The 20006-nt window shown below is 38.3% G+C and overlaps 1 protein-coding gene across 1 annotated transcript in view; it reads right to left on the minus strand.

Moving 5' to 3' along the window:
* Positions 1 to 20006, minus strand: part of COG6 (component of oligomeric golgi complex 6) — a 35481-nt gene that overhangs the window by 5575 nt on the left and 9900 nt on the right. The window contains exons 8-18 of the mRNA XM_087918315.1: positions 18992 to 19085; positions 14643 to 14771; positions 14465 to 14556; positions 14149 to 14213; positions 13729 to 13820; positions 11950 to 12067; positions 10402 to 10533; positions 8607 to 8774; positions 6189 to 6296; positions 2511 to 2564; positions 1436 to 1515 (exon numbers count right to left, since the gene is read on the minus strand). Coding sequence (XP_087774441.1) covers positions 1436 to 1515; positions 2511 to 2564; positions 6189 to 6296; positions 8607 to 8774; positions 10402 to 10533; positions 11950 to 12067; positions 13729 to 13820; positions 14149 to 14213; positions 14465 to 14556; positions 14643 to 14771; positions 18992 to 19085 — 1132 coding nt within the window. The remainder of the gene's footprint in view (positions 1 to 1435; positions 1516 to 2510; positions 2565 to 6188; positions 6297 to 8606; positions 8775 to 10401; positions 10534 to 11949; positions 12068 to 13728; positions 13821 to 14148; positions 14214 to 14464; positions 14557 to 14642; positions 14772 to 18991; positions 19086 to 20006) is intronic.

Genomic DNA, 20006 nt, shown 5'->3' on the forward strand with positions numbered 1-20006 from the left:
AGGCAGAAGGCAGATGCTCTTGGGCAGCAACGGCAGGATGGCCTGAGGGTCTACACCAGGGGTCGCCAACCTTTTGGACCTTAGGGACCACTAAACTCATAATTTTAAATCCCGTGGACCAGAGATCCTGGGAAAATCCCAAAACAAGTCTTCAGGAAAATTCCCCACCCCGTTTTCCCACCGATCAATCATTTTTTATTTGGGATCGCAGGATACGGTTTCCAGCTCCGTTCTCAAGGGGAGAGAGAGAGACTTTTGGCTTCATTTGGCTTCATGATTCTCAAGGGGAGAGAGAGAGAGAGACTTTTGGCTTCATTCAAGGAAAGCAGCAGAAGTAGCAGAAGTCTTTCTCCCCCACCCCCAAACTCTGCCAGAAATGAGTCTTTGCTGGCACAGCCTCTTGGAGCAGGATGCCTTGCAGGGTCCCAAAGACTCATTTCTGGCTGAGTTTGGGGGAGAGAAAGACAGACTTTTGCTGCTTTCCTTGTGTGCAGCCAAAAGCAGAAGAAAGAAGTGGAAAAAAGCAGCCTGGTGGCCAGGCGAGGCATGTGGGGCGAGTGGGGCAAGTCCCCGCCTCCGCCCTTTCCCCCCACTCTCCTCACTACCTCACGTTGTTCGCAATGCAAGCGACACAAGCCTTGTGTTCCCGGGGGCCACGTGGGCAGCACAGCCTTGTGTTCCCGCACAGCCTGGATTAATTGCTTTGGGGGTGACATTTCTCTGAGGACCACCAAAATTTTCTTGCGGACCACCAATGGTCCCCAGCCCACTAGTTGGCAACCACTAGTCTACACAATGCACAGTTATGTGATTTCTGGGACCAACTTCTTCCCCCAATTATTTGGCAGCAGTGCAAAAGTTGTGCCTTGACCTCTGAAACAGCCACAAGGTGTAAGTCTTTCTTTTATGAATTTTTATATATCCACACCTTTTAATGTGATGATGATGGAAATAAACTGCAGCGATCAGTTTAATCATTCTTCTGGGATTGCCTCCACACACACACGCACCCATGTCCCTTTTCTATACTGGTACAGTATACAATTTGCAGCTGAACATGTGGATGCAGCCCCTTTATCCCTCAAACAACTGGTTAGATTAAAATAGCTATGCAAGCAAACACAAAAGATGGCTATAACCAACTTCCTGGCAAAATTACTGCAGGACACCCATTGAAAAGAACAGTCTTTCAGCCAATGTCTTTCCAAAATGGTCCTGCTGCCTGCCTCACATAATAAATTCACCAACTGTGAATCAGTAAGCTGTCATCCTGCAGAGTATCGGCCAGTCAAGGGCACTTTAAACATGCTTAGTCCTCAAATTAGCCCCCTCAAGTTTGAGCCTGTGCCTGTGATTCTTATGTACATCACATGCAAAGGAAAACAATGAATTCTGATTCTGTGAAAGAAAGGAAAAAAAGAAACATTTTACTTACTTAACGGCTGTGCTCAGGAGAAAGTTTATCTGTGGCATTAACAGGCCATCAGGAGCAGACAAATAACGATCAAACTGGACCTGTCACATAGAGAAGGGCAGGTATTAGTCAATGTGTTGTCCTCAAAAGATAGGCCCACTGCTCAGAAGCCAAGAATTAGGCCCAAACACTCTCCAAACGTATTCTAATGCTCCAAGGAAGGGAGAATCTGGATGCAGAAAAAGTCCACGACTTCCTATATATCTTAGCCAAAACTAAGCTGTAGAATGGAGATGTTTCCCACTAGCCCAACACTTGCACTGGGCAGCAATCATTTGAATGAGGAAAGGGGGTCAGTCCAGCCTTATCTTAATCTTGTTCTTCTGCTTTCTGCTCTCTTCTCATTTGCCTCATTCTAGTTACCGCTCCTCGCTACATGGGTTAATTTCCTCTCACAGAAGAAAAAAAATCCCTGCTCCTTGATTTCATTCCTTAAAGTTTATAGATGTCAATTGGGTTTTTTTTCCAATTTGAATTAAATTAACAACAGCTGTCAAACTTAGTCCAACTTTTGCCTTAGAATGCAATTTCTGAAGTCTCTCATGTTATAAAACACTACCAAATGTACTATATCAAAATAACTTATCTGAAAAAAAAAACTGCTATGAAAATGAACATGAAATTTGAATCAATGTCATGTCCTCCTTAACATCACACGAAATTTTCTTGTTCTGTAGTGGGTTAACTAGAAACAAATAAAGAATTAAATTCTAAAATTCCTTTACATTACAGTGAAATATTACACACTCCTGGATTTCCATTATTTATTAAACTCACAGACCAAAAACAAAAACAAAAAATCCTGAACTGACCTTTAAGAACACCTGGCTTCCTTTTTGCTTTTTTCCTTTCCCTTATTTCTAAAATTTTAGATCGGAAACACCTTGGAATACAAATTTGTCCTCTTACATCTAGAGGAGCATTTTATAAACAGTGACAACACAATGACAAAGAAACTAAAACACCCACTCTCAAAATCCTATCCCAGTTTCCCCCACTTCTCTTGTATAACACAGCTGAAAATGATTTATCTCACCATTGCAGCTTTTAATGACATAGAATCCATACTGGGTACATTAGCCAAGGGACCCTAAAATTAAAGGAGTGGTAAATACAGGAATAATTACACAGAATTTGTGTTTTAATAAAATCAAACCGAAAACCATTTTTCAACAAACCCTAAAACTGTAGCATGCTATGGATATTTATGGAATCATGCAATGATTATAGCGAATGAATTTTGGAGAGCGCAAGTGCCACAAATCTCGAGATCAAATTTTGAAGTTAGTAACTTACTTATCTGGTGAAAGAAAACCAAATTAAGAGACAACTAAACAGACAACTATTGACTTTATGGAGGACAACTGATATAGAAGTCCACTGACTAATAATTTTTTTGTGGGTCTTATGGAACAAGAGTATGATTTTTTAAAGTTCCTAAAGCAAAATAAAATGTGAATAAGATACAGTTTAAAAGAGTGAGGGGAAAGATTATCATTCAGGCAATTTGTGAAAATTTAGAATGTAGGGCGTGTGATCAAAATTCTAGATGATCTAAACTGGGAGAACAGGCAGACCTCCTAATCACCCAGTTTTAAGGTCAGAGAAACACATTACTTACAGTAGCCTGAACCACTTTATATTACTATAGTTATATAATTCTGTAGTACGACTTATTAAACAAATCAGCAAAAGCAAAATTGAGTATATCCCAATCAAAAAACTCTATCTTATGAATTACAACGTTATACTGTTTTTTCACAAGGTGGCTTGGTGCTCTAAAACTAAAATAATGCTTTTCTTTTCATTATTCAAAAACTGCCAAGGACACCAGTAATCACTGCTTATCTTTTTGAATGGGAGGTTAAAAAAACCCCAATATGAATATTACAAAGTAAATTCCTGGTCATGTGTCGGTTAACTAAATGGAGAGAAGTCTACCTAATACAAGTTAAAACTTTAAATAAAACTCCACCCACCGAAATCCAATCTATTCTTTTTAAGATACCACTACAGTTGTGTCTTTTTCAGATAGGTCAGGCAGGGTCTCATGACTACGTTAAAAACATATTTGTTGACATTCTTTTGAGGTCTCCTAAAATCTTATGAATAATCTATCTTCCTCCCAGTGTGTTTAAGATTGGGTCCATTCGGTGTTACTTTTTATTAATTATATCAATAGATGATAGATAGATAGATAGATAGATAGATAGATAGATAGATAGATAGATAGATAGATAGATAGATAGATAGATTAGATAGATAGATAGATAGATTATTAATAGAATTATTAATAATTCTACCTGCAAGTCTGATTTCATTTTGGCTGAAGAAGAACTTTTAAGAGTATGAAAATGGAAACTATATTACCCAAACTAATTTTGATAACATGAAATTGGGTATTGTCTCTCACCAAAATTTCAAAAGTCTTAAAATATTTGTGTTCAAACAAGAATTTGCTTGGTTATTGATTCTGAACTTCTGAATTATATTTATCTCAATATGTTAAACTTTGCCTCAGTAAAACCGTAACCTTAGTATCTCCTGTTTCTCACCCATGCTTATGCTAACGTAGAGAGAAATGCTCTATCATTGTTCCTATAAAAGAGCATGAAGATAACTCATTGATGGAGGAATGTAAGAAATATTAAGAGAAAATGAATAACAACTCAGTTCTAGAACAGGAAAAGTGTAAAAAAAAAAAAAAGCAAGATAGCCCAGTCATAACTGTTTTGTTTAGTGTTAAGAAGAGGGTAAGGAAAATTCCTGGTGGCTTTCAAGATTTTGTCATCATGTTAATAAAGAAAAATAACATTCCTGAAATCTTCGTGAACTCTGTATGCTTTCCTCACTTGGCCTACTTTGAAGGGCTGATCCTTGCACTGTAATGTACTTGATTGCATTTGACTCATAATAAATAAAGTAGCCAGAAATAGATAGCCTCCCATTAGGCCATGCTTACAAGTATGATGAATGTACCAACAAGTCAGGATTCTAAGCTGAATTGAAAGAAATGATTGTACATTTGCAATGACATATGTAAACTTATTTGGATATATTAGCGAAGGATGAAAGAACAAAAGTAGTGAAAGAAACAGAGTGAAAGTAGAATACTGCAGGAAGAAAAAAGACAAGCTGTGTGGATTGGAAGCTACGTAGAAGATGGGCAGTTATATTGTTTTAAATAAATAAACCAACAAATAAGATAATCTCCCCAAAGAATGAAAATTGGTACAGGGGAAGTGGTTACAGAATGCTATTTATTTAGAACAGACACAAAACCGTTATGCTACAGAATGCCTCAGGTCCATAAGTGTGAATGTTAAAAAGAGTTTATTTTTATTTTATTTTATTATAGAAAAAGCAACGGGCTTGAATTATGGAAAGTTTTTTGTGAGTGTGGAGTTGAAGGTTGGTTGTTAAACTTCCATGATGGAAATTAAATATCTATGAACATAAATTGAATGTTTAGAGAATGGTTTAACATTGAGTAGGATATACACAAGAATAGAGGATGTCCCTTTAATTGTTTAAGATATTTATGGATAAACATATAAAGAATGCTTGTAGCAATGGAACAAATGTGTTTGTAGGGGCATGAATATACGTGCAATTTGTACGCAACTACAATGTTAGCTGAGGACTCAAAATTATTTCTAACAAATCTGGAGAAATGCTTATTATTACAATGGAAAAATCTATAGAAACATTGTACTATATGTGAATTTTAGCAGAAAGACAGTAGACCATATGTGGCCAGATGTAAGGAATGAATGTTTATCAAAAGAAGCAAAAATGACTGTGTATAAGAGCATGGGACTTCCATGAAGGAAAGGAAAAAGCCATGCAACTTATAGTTGGGTGGCACTGATGAGCTCCTCAAAAAGGAGAGAGGAGTAAGGGAAAGGTAATGTATTACTATACGTATGAATATGCTTCAAACAAGAATAGTTGGCAGCTCTGAAAACATATGGAGAGTTATAATGAATTGTTTTGGTATAAATCAAATTTAGCTCTATTTTTTCCTTCTTATCTCATGCCTTTAGTTTCTTTGGCTTACTATTTCTTACGCTCTTTCTGGGTTTTGCAAAATATCGCTTGCCATGAAAGGACATAGTATCATGGATTTTGCATGTTATATAATTATAGCCATGCACATAACAACTCCTTTTTGAAACTAAGGCTTTCAGAAACAATTATCCTTTCTGCTAAAGAAAAAGGAACCAGAAATTCTGAAGTATCTCTTTAGATCTCAACTAAATATAGTAGACTTACATTTGCAGTTCAGGGTATCTGATTGAATGGGAATATTGGCTGAACAGCTAAAGGAGTTTCCAAGTAACACAAATATGCAATCAAAAATAAGCAATCCAGTAAGACTTACTCAGTGCTTTGACAGTATTTGCAGGTCATAATTGTCTATTAGATAGCTAAGAAACAGAGTTATTTGGCTAGTGTGCTGTATATTCCATTGGCTCCTTCCAGGAATAGGAAGAATGGTGTATCTTCTATCCATGCTTATAAACCATTCCTAATGTGTGAACATGTTATTCAAATCTAGGATGATGGGGATGGTAGCAAGTTTCTTACCCATGATTATATTTTGCAGTCTAAAGAAGTTCACATGAAAAGCTTAAATGTTAGGCAAAACACATAAAAAGAGACTTGTCAGAAATGTGTATTGATATTGATAGTTTCCAAAATTATCACTTACCTGCTCTGCCTTGTGTTGCTGTACCATGTTATAAATATAACTTAGACCCACTCTAGTTAATACATAAGATGCTTGTTCATTTATAAGGGTATCCAAATGTGCTTCAATCTAAAATAAAGACAGTGAATTTTTCACTTATTGCAAAGTATTTAACAATTATCATATGTAATTTATTAACTTTAAAAAAACTGGTAATGAGTTTGTGTAAGTTACATGCCATGAGTCTATGGCTATGTAAATTCAATATCCCAGCTAGATGTTTATGACATTCTGAATTGTACTATTTTTTTCCCCCAATCATCCCACAAAGTGGCATTTTGCACAAACTGACTAGCCAGATAAGATAATTCCATAACAAAAAGTTTTTTGGCTCTTGTGTTTGGAGATGAAGCAAGCGTTAATGAAGAATGCACATTCTTTCATTATAAAATGCAACAAAATTGTTAAATTAATTGCCAAAGAAGAAATAAGAGGCATACATACAGTACATGATAAATTGTATTTTTCATCAATGGACATAATCTTTTATCAAAACCCATTCATGTTCAGCTTGTAACCTTACTTGTAAATGACTGCTATTCTCCCAAATGAATGAGAAGTATGTTTTAGATTCAGTATTGAGAGCAATTCATCACATCTATTTATTATTTTTAATATCACAACAGGCTCTATTTGGATACTATCTTCGTTTATTTAGCCGATTCTATTGTCTACATAGGTAGCTTCCTATCTTTGCATTTTGTCTTGGAAACAACAATTAAAATTAGGGAAGGGCAAACTTTGTGCATCAAGCAGCTGTTTTGAAATACCACATGCCCAGGTTGAAATATGCATGCGCGTATGTGTAGATATATATATCTATACACACACACAGACACAGACACACATATACATATACACACACACATGTATGTATATAAAACAAAATGTGGGTGTTTTGTTCTGGGTAAAAGCTGAAATAATTACTTTGGTGGAGCGGGGAGTTCAGTAAGAGCAGGATAAAGGCAAGGCCCAACGTTTCCTTGCTGACATCATCGGGGAGGGAGATCAAGATGGTATTGGGAAGATTGGGGTGTAAAGAGACTGGTGGGATTTTCTGTGCCCAGCTATCATTAGCAGCTGAGAGGAGACAGAGAACGTGTAAAAGAGTACAGAGATGGCCAGCAAAACATAAATATCAGCTTAGCTCTTTAAGAGACCGTGGGATTAAGGGAAAAAAAAACCTGTCAATTGTCCTCTAGATTCTCTTTAGTGTAAGAAGGGACAGAATCCTTGTCAGGCTTTTAAGAGAATGTTATTGGATCTTATTGTAAAGAATCAGGGAGATGACCTTAAGGAAAATAGGCAAGAACTGTTACCTAAGCAAAAACAGTAGGAATATTCTTTAAATCCCAGGAAACGAGATGGAAGAGTCTCAGGTAGACTTCTTCCTGATTCACTGGGCTATAAGAGAGTGAATAAAGCATACTCAGGATGAAGCATAATCGTGTTTTTAAGATTCTGTTACTATATTTTATCTCAGTGAAGTACAGCCTTACCCTCCCTTTGGAGTCTGATCTACCCCAAGGGCTGACACCTTAAAAGTAAAGCAAGGTGCCAATTGCTCGTGTGATGTCTGCTTTCTGACACCGTCTACTTCAGGGGTTGGCAGGAGGGAAGCCTGGATTGCAAGAGAGTGAAGATAAATCACTTGGAAGAAGTTGGGGTGGGGTGGGGTGGAAGATGTGCCCTAATCTTGTGCAATTATTAATTGCAAAATAACACTAGGATCCTTCTAGGTTTTATTTCACCGAAAACCAAACCTCCACTTTGTGTTTTTTTTTGACAATGAGACATTTAATCAGAACTTTTAGGACATAGTAGTTCATTTGGTTTAATCATGACTAAAACAAAGGAAGAAACCATGGCACTGCAAGCTAAAAACTTGTTTGCATCTTGGCTTAATGGAGTGCTAAAATGTGATTTTATAATGTTAATTTTAGGATAGACAGAACCAGATAAACCCTGTGATTCAACCATCTGTCAAACACAGCTCAATGATACCTGCTCCTCCCACCTATCTCATAGCTGGAGCTAGAAAAATCTAGGAATTTCATCTAATTACAATATAAATGTTTAAAAATCAAGAAATCATCTAGTAAATTATCCCCTGGATAGCAACTGTAATTTATGTGTGCTGTCATTAAAGAAAAAAAAAACCAGCTTGCAAATATGGCTCAGCTTTTTACGTTTCACTGCTTTGCTGCATCGGGGTTCTTAACCCCCATTAATGATTTTTTTGTGGCTGCATGCACCAGAGTGTTTACTTTAAATATAAAGCTGTGAGGATACACACATTTAAGAAGATTGTGTTGTATTTATTCCCTGTTAATGGTTAATGGCAAAGAAAACATCAGAAGATTGACTTTGGACATTTACCTGGTATTGTAACATTTCTAGCCTTTTATCTGTGAATTCAAACAGAGCCAGCATTGTCTTCATCATATGAAGTGAATTCACCATGAAGGTTGCCATGTCAGCAGACCCCAAGTTACTGGCAGACATAGTACACATCTGCAACAGAGGATCCAGCACACAAGACAGAACCTAGAAGAAAGCAGGAAGAGCAATAGACTGCCTCAGAGCAACCCTTGGGTATTTTCCCACTTCTATTACTCCCCAAAAGAAGGAAGCTAATGTTGAAAAAAAAAAATTGATGGCTTTTGAAAACCATTTCAGATCTTATAAATAAGCACGGCCAGCCATTTGCTCTTCTAATTTCACCTTTCAATCCAGTGTGTTTGCCAGCCGCTTATGCAACCTCTTCTACATTTAGTCATGCTTTATTTGTTAATGTCAGAAAAGGATATTGCATGGGAAAGTTGCGTAGGCATAGCCAGCCCAAAGCAGAAGTGGTAAAAACATAGATAGCTGATGATGCTTGTTGGTGATGGTGAGGCTTGCAGTGTCCAAGCTATTCTGGTTGGTGTGTGTGTGTGTGTGTGTGTGTGTGTGTGTGTGTGTAGCTTGAGGGAAGATTCGAGTTGCAACACTGCAGTTTTAATGGTAAATATTCAAAACAACCACCTACTCATTCAGCACAGGGACAACAGAGGCTGCTTGCCAAAAAAAGGGGGATCCTCTTCCCCCGTTGGAAAACTCAACAAACATCCACCAAGTTTGTCTTTTTAAGATAGGTGGGCTTTCCCCATTTTGAATGGAGTCAGCATGTTTCTTCTAAAACTTGAATAGTGGGTCATCATATGACTGACCTAATCTTAACCACTTTTTATTTTGAGGTGTTAAACAAACCATCATGGTCATTAAGTGAACCTGTGGTTGTTGAGCGAATCCTGAGACTGTTAAGCAGACCTATTGTTTGCTATAGGATGTTTTGGCCAAAAAACCAAAAACGCTAATATCTGGCAAAAACAAAAAAACTATTAAATCAGTGCGAATGACAGTGGGATGCTGCAAACACCTATAAGTTTAGGCCAGGTGTCAAGCACCCAAAATATGCTCACATGATTGGAGTGGCGGCGGTTGTAACTCTGGAACTGGGTTTTAAGTTACCTGGGGGAGGGGATCTGTTGTAACTTGGAACAGTCGCCAAGCAACTGGTCGTATGTCAAGGACTATCTATAAGCCAATTTACAGAACTTAAAATTCTTAGAAAATGACAGTATTAAACCAAATCGGCAAAATGTACTTCAAACAATTTTGAAGACAGACTATTTCTTGGGGGGGGGAGGTCAAATACGTTATTAATTCTAGAGACTCTATAATTTAGTTTTCCAAATGAGCTTAGAAAAGTTAGCATCCACCAACCAATGCCTGTGCTGTATTATTCTACCAAGAGATGGAAGGGAGCCAGATCTCCTAGGTTATAGCAGGGGAGAGGCTTATAGCTCCCCTCCTGAGGTTAGGGGACAGAGAGAGAATTGCAGAGTATTGGAGGAGCCTGTTCTCTGCTTTTGTAGCCAGAGAGGCAAGCTTGGCATTTAATTCAATTTAGTTCCTTGGTGAGACTAGCAAATACAGCCAAAGATTAAAGAAAGGATTAACTACTACCACTGATCAAATTTTAGGCAGCTTCCTTTTTTGAGAGAGAAGTAACATATAAAATTTGAAATATTGGAACAAACGCTGCCATTTTTTCCACATCCTTAGTGAAACCATTGGGAATTAGCAGGATTACGTTCATACACATAAGATGAAATGAACATTAATTTACTTGTCCAAAGTCTGTTTGACGAGTATCCAAAGGAATAACGCAAGAGTCATGGGATGATAGTACTTCACGCAGCAGAGCAAGTGTTTGATTCAGTGCATGACTTGGACCAAGGTCTGCAGGTGGCAGTTCAACCTAAAAAAGAAAGCAGACTATCTGAGTTCAGAAGATGTGTTTATATTGAAGCCTACGTACACAGAAGAACAGAATAGTAATCAAAAACTCCATAAATAAATCTATTATGGTTTATTAGAACAACGTTGTCCAATCTGGTGGCCTTTGTTCGGAATGTAAGTCACCTAATAGTTGGGTTGGAAAATATATAAACCAGGACAGACATTTTAATACTGTCTCTTTAAGGGAATGCTAAAAGTGTAATTGGGTGTGGTTCATCAAACGGCCATAAGACTGAGCCAGAAACCTGGGTTGTTTAGTTCCTGTTCTGGTGTTTCTGGAGTGTGTGTTTGAATCTCAGAAGAGAGTGTGAATGAGTCTCTGTTTTCCTTCTGTTGGAGAGTATTGCCATTCCTCCTAATTGACTGTTATTCTTGGATTTGATGTAAGTCTGTTACTGAACTGTTTTTGATACTGGACTTTGTTATTGGATCATCCCTGAACTGAAAATTGTCTGCTTTACCTGTGAATGACTTGGACTGCTTATCTTGGACTTTGCTTAAACATTTATGGGAAGTAAAAAACTACATTTACTGTACAGTGTATCTGTGTGCTGTGTGTGTGTTATTCTTCCCTACTCTCACTATGTCTCCCTATATGCGCTCATTCTCCTAATGGGGAATTACCTCAACATCCTTTAAAAGATTTGGGCTTCAACTGTAATCATTTCCAGTTCATGTCACCTTTCAGTTTGGGAAGACAATGAGATATATAACATGAAAACGGTTACACACACTTGTCTATTTACAATTTTTGTAATCTACTCCAATCCAAAGACTTTGGTCATCACCTAGACCAGGGGTCTCCAATCTTGGCTGGGGAATTCTGGGAGTTGAAGTCCTCCAGGCTTAAAGTTGCCAAGGTTGGAGATCCCTGACCTAGCAAGCAAATATGAATTTTTTTAAGCTAGCATGAAATCCAGAAGGTTCCAGATTGCTGAAAATAAATTACAACTTTCAATATGTCAGCAACAATCCTTCCACCCCCATCTATTTTGAAAGAAAAAAAAAAGCGGAAAAAGGAAGCCATGTTGCCAATGACAGCCAATCAGGTTCTGACACGCCTTCAAAAAGCCCATTCCAAACTGCTCTTTCTATGGGTGCCACCTCTGTAAAAGTGGTGGCTAGAGTGTAGAACAGAATGGGAGAACAGGATAGATAAGACGTGTGACTGACAAGCGTGCTGATCGACAGAAGAAGCAAAGGTATGTAATGCAAAATAAGTGAGTTTGGGGATCACTTCTCAGTAAAGCACAGATCAGGTTTCCCAAACTATTGAGCAAAGGATTTGTTGGTGATTAAGACTGAGAAATGCAACTCTGAAGTCAACCTTTTGTAACCCTATATATTTAGCAAAAGAGTATGTATGTAAACTCACCTTATCCAGCAGTTTACTCGCATGGAGACTCAAACTGTTGAAGAATATCTTTTTGCTCAAAAGGTGCATCTCTTCTATTGTAGTTAACAGCATAGCTGCACTGTTTCCTATAATATTACTGAAATTGAAGATAAAAAGTATGCGTGTGAGAAAGGAAATAAGAGATTTTATTTGACTCGGGGATTTAGCTGGTGCAACTATTCCATTTGGGAAGAGAATTTAAAACAAAAAGGCATTTATATTTTTAAAAACGTCATGCCTTGCAATAAAGAAAAGTTGTCCCTCCCCTCAGTTCTTCCTTTCTATGTTTCTCAAGAGCCAGAAGGAAGTCCACCCTGGGAAAACTACTATGTCACCATGAAGCAAGACCATGACTGAAGCCGGGAGAAAGTTGCCATGGCAAAAAAACATAGTAAGCAGCACCATCTCTATTTCAAGCTGAAGCAAAATCTGCTCGCCTTTGAACAGATTTGAAGGACACTGAGGCAAATGACCACCCCCTCAGAAATTCATGAGGTAAAAAACAAAGTCCCTTTTCTTCTCAGAAAAAAAGAAAAGCAGGACATAATCAGTGTAGAATTTCAGATCTGAACCAAAAGGGAGGCTTTTTTTTATTATTATTTTCCTCCAAGCGCATGGTCTGCTTTATCCTCCCACTGGATCAACCACGTGTGGATCAAGTGTATTTCCATTGGTCGTGACCAGAAATTGACCAACTGGCTTGTCACCCGAACCTTATATAATAGGATGAGAACAGAATGAGTGTCCCAAAGCCACCCAGCTAGCTTGAACTCACAGTCTCTGGGTTTCTAACCTGGTGCTTTAAACCACTAAATCAAACAGCTCTCTAAAACGCCATCCTAAAAGTCTGCCTTGTTCAGTGATACAGGAATATATTTTATACTATTTGCTATATTGATCAGTTGATACCTAAGCGCTCCCCACCATTCTCCTCTTAGAGGCCTCTCCTAGAAGGCCATAGAGAAGCTGTCTTTTCCCAAATCCCCTAGGCCTATCTCCAATTCAATGGGAGATAGAAATAGATGGCAACAGTGAAGTATCTAATGGGATTATCCAGTGAGGTTCCATAAAGTTCAATATTGTCACAGATCAGTGGTGGGATTCAAAAAATTTTACTACCCATTCTGTGGGCATGGCTTGGTGGGCTTGGTCAGGTAGGCATGGCCATGTGAGTGGGTGGGCATGGCTTTTTTCTTTCTTGCAGCCACCCCCCCATTTTTGGGGCCTTCTGGATCTCAGAGGTGCCTCGGGGTGTGTGTGTGGCATTTTTGCTCCCAGAAGGCTCCTCTAGGGCTCAGGAAGGCAAAAAATGGAGGTTTTTCCCTCCATTTTTTGTCTTCCTGGGCCTCAGGCAAGAGGAATCCCGGCACAGCTGATCGTATGAACAGCAGATTGTCGGGGGGGGGGAGAAATACCTTAAGGGGCGAGCGTCGGGCGGGCGGGGCAAGCGAGCCAGTGGCAACCAGGTTGGGGGCATGGCCAGCCAGAACGTATTACCAGCTTGGCAACTCACACCAAAGCCTTGCTATCGGTTGGCCCGATCCAGTGCAAACTGGCTGAATACCACCGTCACAGATGCTGTTTAAATCTGATCAGAAACTAAGCACTGATGGCATCAAGCTGTGTCACAAGAGAACATCTTTCCTCAATGCCAGATGTTACATTACAAAGCAGTATAGTGACACTGTGTTATACTGCAATGTAACCATGGAACACAACCAGTTCTTCCCAAAACTATTTTTTAAAAAGTTTGCTTACCTAATGGTGTGATGATAAAATTTGAGAAGATTAGAAATTTTATACAGAAGGACTGCGCCAGGTTCAGCTATAATCACCTGTTCAATTCGAACCTGAGGAAACATTTTAAGAACATACTGTTCAAATATAGACTTCATCTTCAAGAAAATAACGATGTACAATTTTAAGATTATAGTGTTCCTTTTAAGGCTAGCAAGCTCTTCAGGGATATATTCTAAATCCTGCAGATCCGTTATTCCATTTTGTTTCTTATAATAATGAAAGATGAAATCTCCTTGGGAAATAAGAAATCAAAAAGGTTCCTTTTCATGCAGGTAAATACGTTATTATTTGTAAACTGCTTTTTCGTTCCTTGTTTCTCAATACATGGAGCTGATGCAGTTTTAATACCAAGAGCTTTCATAAAACCAAATATTTCACCTTGAGTGGCCGGCAAACACCTTCTGTGATGTGCCCAACTATTTCTTGCATATTTTCTTCCACTCCTGAAAATAAAAACAGTGTATGTTAGAAGTAGGAATGTTAGTTCCTGTCATTTAGAAAGAAGAACTTCAGCCATTGTCTTTCCCCAAAAAACAGTGCTTCCCCTAAAATGGCAAAAATTCCACATTCCTGCAGCACCTAGCTTCACCCTATATGTAACCTTTAGGACAGAAAAATCCCAGATGAAATTCCCCTCCTTGGAATCCTGCCTCGGAAGATCCCAAACCCAGAAATTCTTGGCCTTCTAAAATACCTTCTGTGGTTATGTGCTTCAAGAGAGCCTCCAGGTGCTCTTTTTCAGAAGCAGTAGCCTGATGCAGCCAAGCCAACATGTCTCCCACATATCTAAAGGCAGAAAATGGATTCTATTAAAAATGAATCTTCCTTTTCATATTAATGCTGTACAATGTGCATTGCCACAAGTAATGTACCTCAAAGGATCGTGTGAATGCATTTCAATCGGTCGAGGTGTTCCTCCCGGACCTCCTCTAGTAAGAGCATCTATAAAGCCCCGGACCACAGCACTTCTTCTGGCTGTTCCAAACTCATCAAGAGTGTATCTACAATGAGGGAAAAAAATGCACTTACAAAGTTATGGACATTTTAGTTGCCCTCCTTAATGATCAAAGTGCCTTTATGCAAGATTACGCATAAAGTTCAACTGCCCAGATAATTTATCAACAGATGCCCAGCACAAATGTATTTTTAATGGCCACCAAATCATCATGTAAAAACTTTGTTGTCTTACTTCAGCAAGCAAACAGACTTGAAGAAAATTGATTTTTTTTCAGAAAATAAATATTTAGTCTGTTTCAACTATCATTTTCATTATGATCCAATTTAAGATGGCAAATTACAGAAATTACACAAACTAGAAAACATAGGCATTCAGGCAACTATCAAGCTGCCCGAAAACAAGTAAAATGATTTGTTTACTTGCTTTAAAGCAGTGGGTAATAAGCCCACTGGAACAGGTTGTAACTGTTATTTGTTCTAGCAATAGCCATTCGAAGAAGAAACATTTAAAAGAGCAAAGGATGATATAAAAAGAGAAAGACTTTTATACATTAATGTTTATATTAATAAACAACACAATTCCACTTTTACTTCCATATTAATTCCATAATTCCAACTGTAATTATATTTTAATTCAGCAGAAATCATCTATTGGAAAAAAACAAACCAGTCTATACTTTGATTCAATAGCAAAATACTAAGTCTTTAAAAATAGCACAAGTCCCTTAATCCTTTTCAATGACTGCATTGTATGCTGTATGTGAATATTGCCTGATGCTTTTTATTGTTCTTGCAAAATGGATGAGGAGAATCAAAGGAGAAGTGACTGCAGTTTTGGTGAGAAACTCATTATCACTTTCTACTCTTTGGAATCCCGAAAACCTTTACCTTTAATATTGGAATACATTCTAGTATTAAAAATGAAGTTTTTCATAAGAAGAAAATGTCAACCGGGAACAAAAGTTAAGGAATGTATCTGAGGGAAATTCACCTTCATTTCTAAGACGCCTAAGGAATATACACATCACTGTCAGTGAGGTATGTATTTTAGTGAGGTATATTGTATCAAGATAAGGCAGCTGTTGACATGGTCATGGTAGACATTCCAATATTGCCACCTTGTGGTAAATCTGAAATATATCTATATTCTTCTCACAAGATGTCAAAAAGAAAGACATCAATTGTGTCATTCGTAATATCTAAATAATAAGCAACACAGAGTACATCATTAAGACTTCTGGGCCGTTTCTATGAATGCCTTCGTTGTGACCTATAAGGATCCATAAAAAGTATCCCTAAAAGTAATGATACAAAGAGGAACCAAATAAAATAATTAGGAAGTAATCATATCAACCACATTTGGCTGTGAATTTGAATTGTAATGCAAATTACATTAATTATTCTTAACTTTTCCATTTCTGTTTTTGGGAATATCACTTTTGGTATGTCATCCACAGATAAAAAATCAGCTTCCAGAATATGTGTGTGTGTGGGGGGGGGGGGAAATGGCAGATTACCTGTATGAACAGGTAAGGCAGTGTTGTGTCAAATGCCAGTAGCCCAGCATTAAATCCAGAAGACTGCTCACTTGTGCTCCAAAAGGCTGCTCCTCACAAGGAAGCCCACAGGCTTCCTATGTCTGAGTCTGATTGCCAGGAGCCATGTGATAGACAGCCACAGGTCAGCGTACATGGGTTTGCACCCTCCACACTTTTTAAAAACACATTTGGAAGACAATTATCTTTTTAAGTTTGAAGTGTCTTTGGAGCAGCAGAGTAATCAAACTGCTCGGTGAATGTTCCTTGATCCTGGATTAAAGGTAAGAGCAAAGGAACAATCTAAAGGATTTAAAAGTAATTATAAATGAAAAGCTTGCCAAGAGTTTAAACCAGGGGTCTCCAACCTTGGCAACTTTAAGCCTGGAGGACTTCAACTCCAGGCTGGGGAATTCTGGGAGTTGAAGTCCGCCAGGCTTAAAGTTGCCAAGATTGGAGACCCCTGGTTTAAACTAAGAAAGTTTAAAACAAAGGGCAGTGTTGAATCTAGAATTATTGAACAAAGTATTTTTGAAACAATTAAACACTGAATATGTATTTCTCTTGAAAAGTGTTCTATTTGAATAGATCGGCTTTCCGAAACGAAAGATAAGGAAAAGTTGCTAGAGCCCATCTGACTAAAGAACTATGGAACATTGAATAGGACTAAAGGTTTAATGATCTGGTGCAGGGATGTCAAACTTGATTGCGTCGAGGGCCGGTTTATGACGCATTGTCATGTTTTTTGCCTTTATACAGAGCTAGGGTGGATGTGGTGGTCTGTATCTGGCCCGCGAGCCGCCAGTTTGACAGGCTTGATGTGGAGAAAGAGGGAGAAAAGAAAAAAGAAAAATGTCTTTACTTTTATCTCCCCTTTCTCAATTTAAATGCCTCCTACTAGAAAAGTAGTGAAACTTTCAGAGATGACAGAACAAGGTATTCCACTTGAGACATTCCAAAGGATCTTTGAGGAACTGGGAAACAACGTTACAGCTACAATAACACACAGCATCAGTAACTGCTTATATAACTGTATCATTTTAAAAGATATCCGAAAGAAGAGATGAAAAATAATTCTGAAGAATCTGTAGGACAGCTGAGTGGAGAAGTGAAACAAATTAAATTCAAGGTGAAATTTTTGGAAAATAAAGCAGAAATAAATGGCGAGAGAATACAAATATCAAGTCGAAAGTTGAAAAATAGGCAATGGACTATGACAGCATTTAGAAAATGCAGAATCTTGTCTGAGACCAGGGTTTCTTAGAGATCAACTTGAGGAAAACTGTAAAGAGAGCATTACTGAGGTCTAAAACGTTAGGATGAGAGGAAGAAGATGTAGAAGATCAGGTCCTATGACCTCTTAATATCAAGCTAAGGATTGAGAATGCCAGAATACCCACCTAAGGAAAAAAAAATCAAAAATCAAAACCAGCATAAGATAATAAGTGTTTTTATAAAATACTGGAAATCTTTTATGGATTTTCTGCTCAAAATGGATTAATGACTAAGTTAATGATTTGGATTTGCCATTAGAAAAGGGATGGATATGGAAAGAAGCGATCTATGCAATGTAATTTCAAAGGGGAGGAGTTAAGTTTGTTTGTAACTGCGCGAAAGAAGACTAGAAGTCACTTATTTAAATATCTTTCTATTTTTCTATTTCATGTACCGGTATTTTCTATTCAAGGAGCAAAAGTTTGAAGAAACTAGTCAAGTTATGCCTACTAATATCAAATATTTTACAAAATACATACAAACTCAAGTCTTTCCTCAATTTTAACAGGAAAGATAGTTTTCAACCTATGACCATTCATTCATTCAGCGATTGTTCGAAATTACAAGGGAATTGAACAAACAACGGTTACAACCAGTCCATGGATTTCTGGCTATCTCAGCATGTTCGCAGCCGTGCGATTGCAATTTGGCCACTTGTCAACAGATTCACAGTTGCAACTGGTTGCAGCACCTTGCAATCATGTGAGCTCCCTCTTGCAACCTTTCCAGATAGCTTCTCCCAAGAAAGTCAGTAGTGCAGGAAAGTTGCAAGTGTCTGGAATAAGTCCCCCCCAATTCTCACTGCACTTCCCTCATACCTCTTACATGCCCTCTTGCACACTCATACATTCTTCCCAACCTGTACCCCTCCAAAAAACCCATGCCTTTTATGTACCCCTTTTCACCCTTGTGCACCCAGCCCTGACCAAACCTCTTGCACAGCCCAACAGCCTCATGTACATTCCCAACATGGGCCTCTTGTGCAACCTCAAACATCATTTCTGATCTTCATCACTCACACTTGTCGTTTCCTTCCCTATCTGGCAGCAGCCACTACCATAGCTGCCAGTCTGGGGCTTGCAACTTGGGGCTGGCTTCCCCATTGGTGATTTGCCTTGAATCACTTTTCAAATCATTTGCCGGTGCTCTATGGCAAATTCATGCATATTCTCCATGGTAGCCCTTGTTTCTTATTCTGGAGTAATTCTGTCTACATCGGGGTATCAAACACACAGCCCATGGACCGCATGTGTCGCATGCTGGCCACGCCGACCCCCATTTTAGTGAAGAGGGGAAAAGCTGCGATACATCATGTGACAAGAGTTTGACACCCCTGGTCTAAATGGTCACTTAGAATTGACACCAACTTTATCACAAACAAATACATCCCACCATGCTCATATTAATTTTCTCCACATATTCATGCTGTGTGCTTAACCGAAGCAGAAACTTACTTATAGAGAACAGGCCTGTCTTGCAAAGCTTCCATTGCCTGAGCTAGAACTGGAGAAACATCACAGGTTTCTTGTGTTAAAGCCCTGCATTCACCTATAAACAAGCCAACAGTCTGATGTCAGTATTGGTAAGGATTCGACAACATTTCTCTCTTCATTTAATTGATAACACTGAATACTAAAGAAAAGATTACGTTTTTATAGTGCCCTTTCTTACAAACCACGGTCTAAATTCAGCTGCCCTGATGAAGTCTAGTTAGATACAGCGGTATTTGCCACTCTGGCAAAAGCCCTCTGTATATATAGGAGTAGTTGTTTACCCTTCCTGTAAGTACTTATTATGGGAAACACAACGACAGCCACAAAGTAGCTGTGGAAAACACCATGGCTATTTAAAACAAGCAAGGCGGGGATGCAGACATTTTCTGTCTAAAAACAGACAACAAAATCAGACTTTTTAGGGAAAGACAATGGCAGTGGTTGTTCATGTCTAGAAGACAGAGAGGAAGAGCACGTGCAAATTGCCTTCAAGCTGTAAAGCAACAGTAACAAACCATCAATATAAAAAAGACCAATTATAGGATGGGAGAACTACATGACTGAGAAAGCAGACATGTAAGAACTACATGGCTAATAAACCAGCTTTAAATTCTACTGTTGTTTAAAAACAAGGAAATTATCCGTGACTATCAAAATATTATCTTCTTTAAAGAAGCCCCAGTGATGCAGTGGTTAGAATGCAGTATTGCACACTAATGCTGTCCACAGTCTGGAATTCGATCCTGACTGGCTCAGCCTTCCATCCTTCTGTAAAATGAGGACCCAGATTTTGGGGGGCAATATGTTGACATTGTAGACTGTTCAGAGAGTGCTGTAAAGCGCTATGAACTGGTATATGTCTAAATGTGATTGCTATCTTCTTTAAATATAGGCTTCTAAACTTTGATTAACTCTGAAACATAGGTAGATTATTAGCTACAGAAAAGTAGCTTTTGAGAGTCCTAAAAAGTTTTCA

This window comes from Pseudonaja textilis, chromosome 1 (assembly GCF_049901715.1).
Source record: "Pseudonaja textilis isolate UNSWEBS1 chromosome 1, rPseTex1.2, whole genome shotgun sequence".
NCBI classification, from domain to species: Eukaryota; Metazoa; Chordata; class Lepidosauria; order Squamata; family Elapidae; genus Pseudonaja; species Pseudonaja textilis.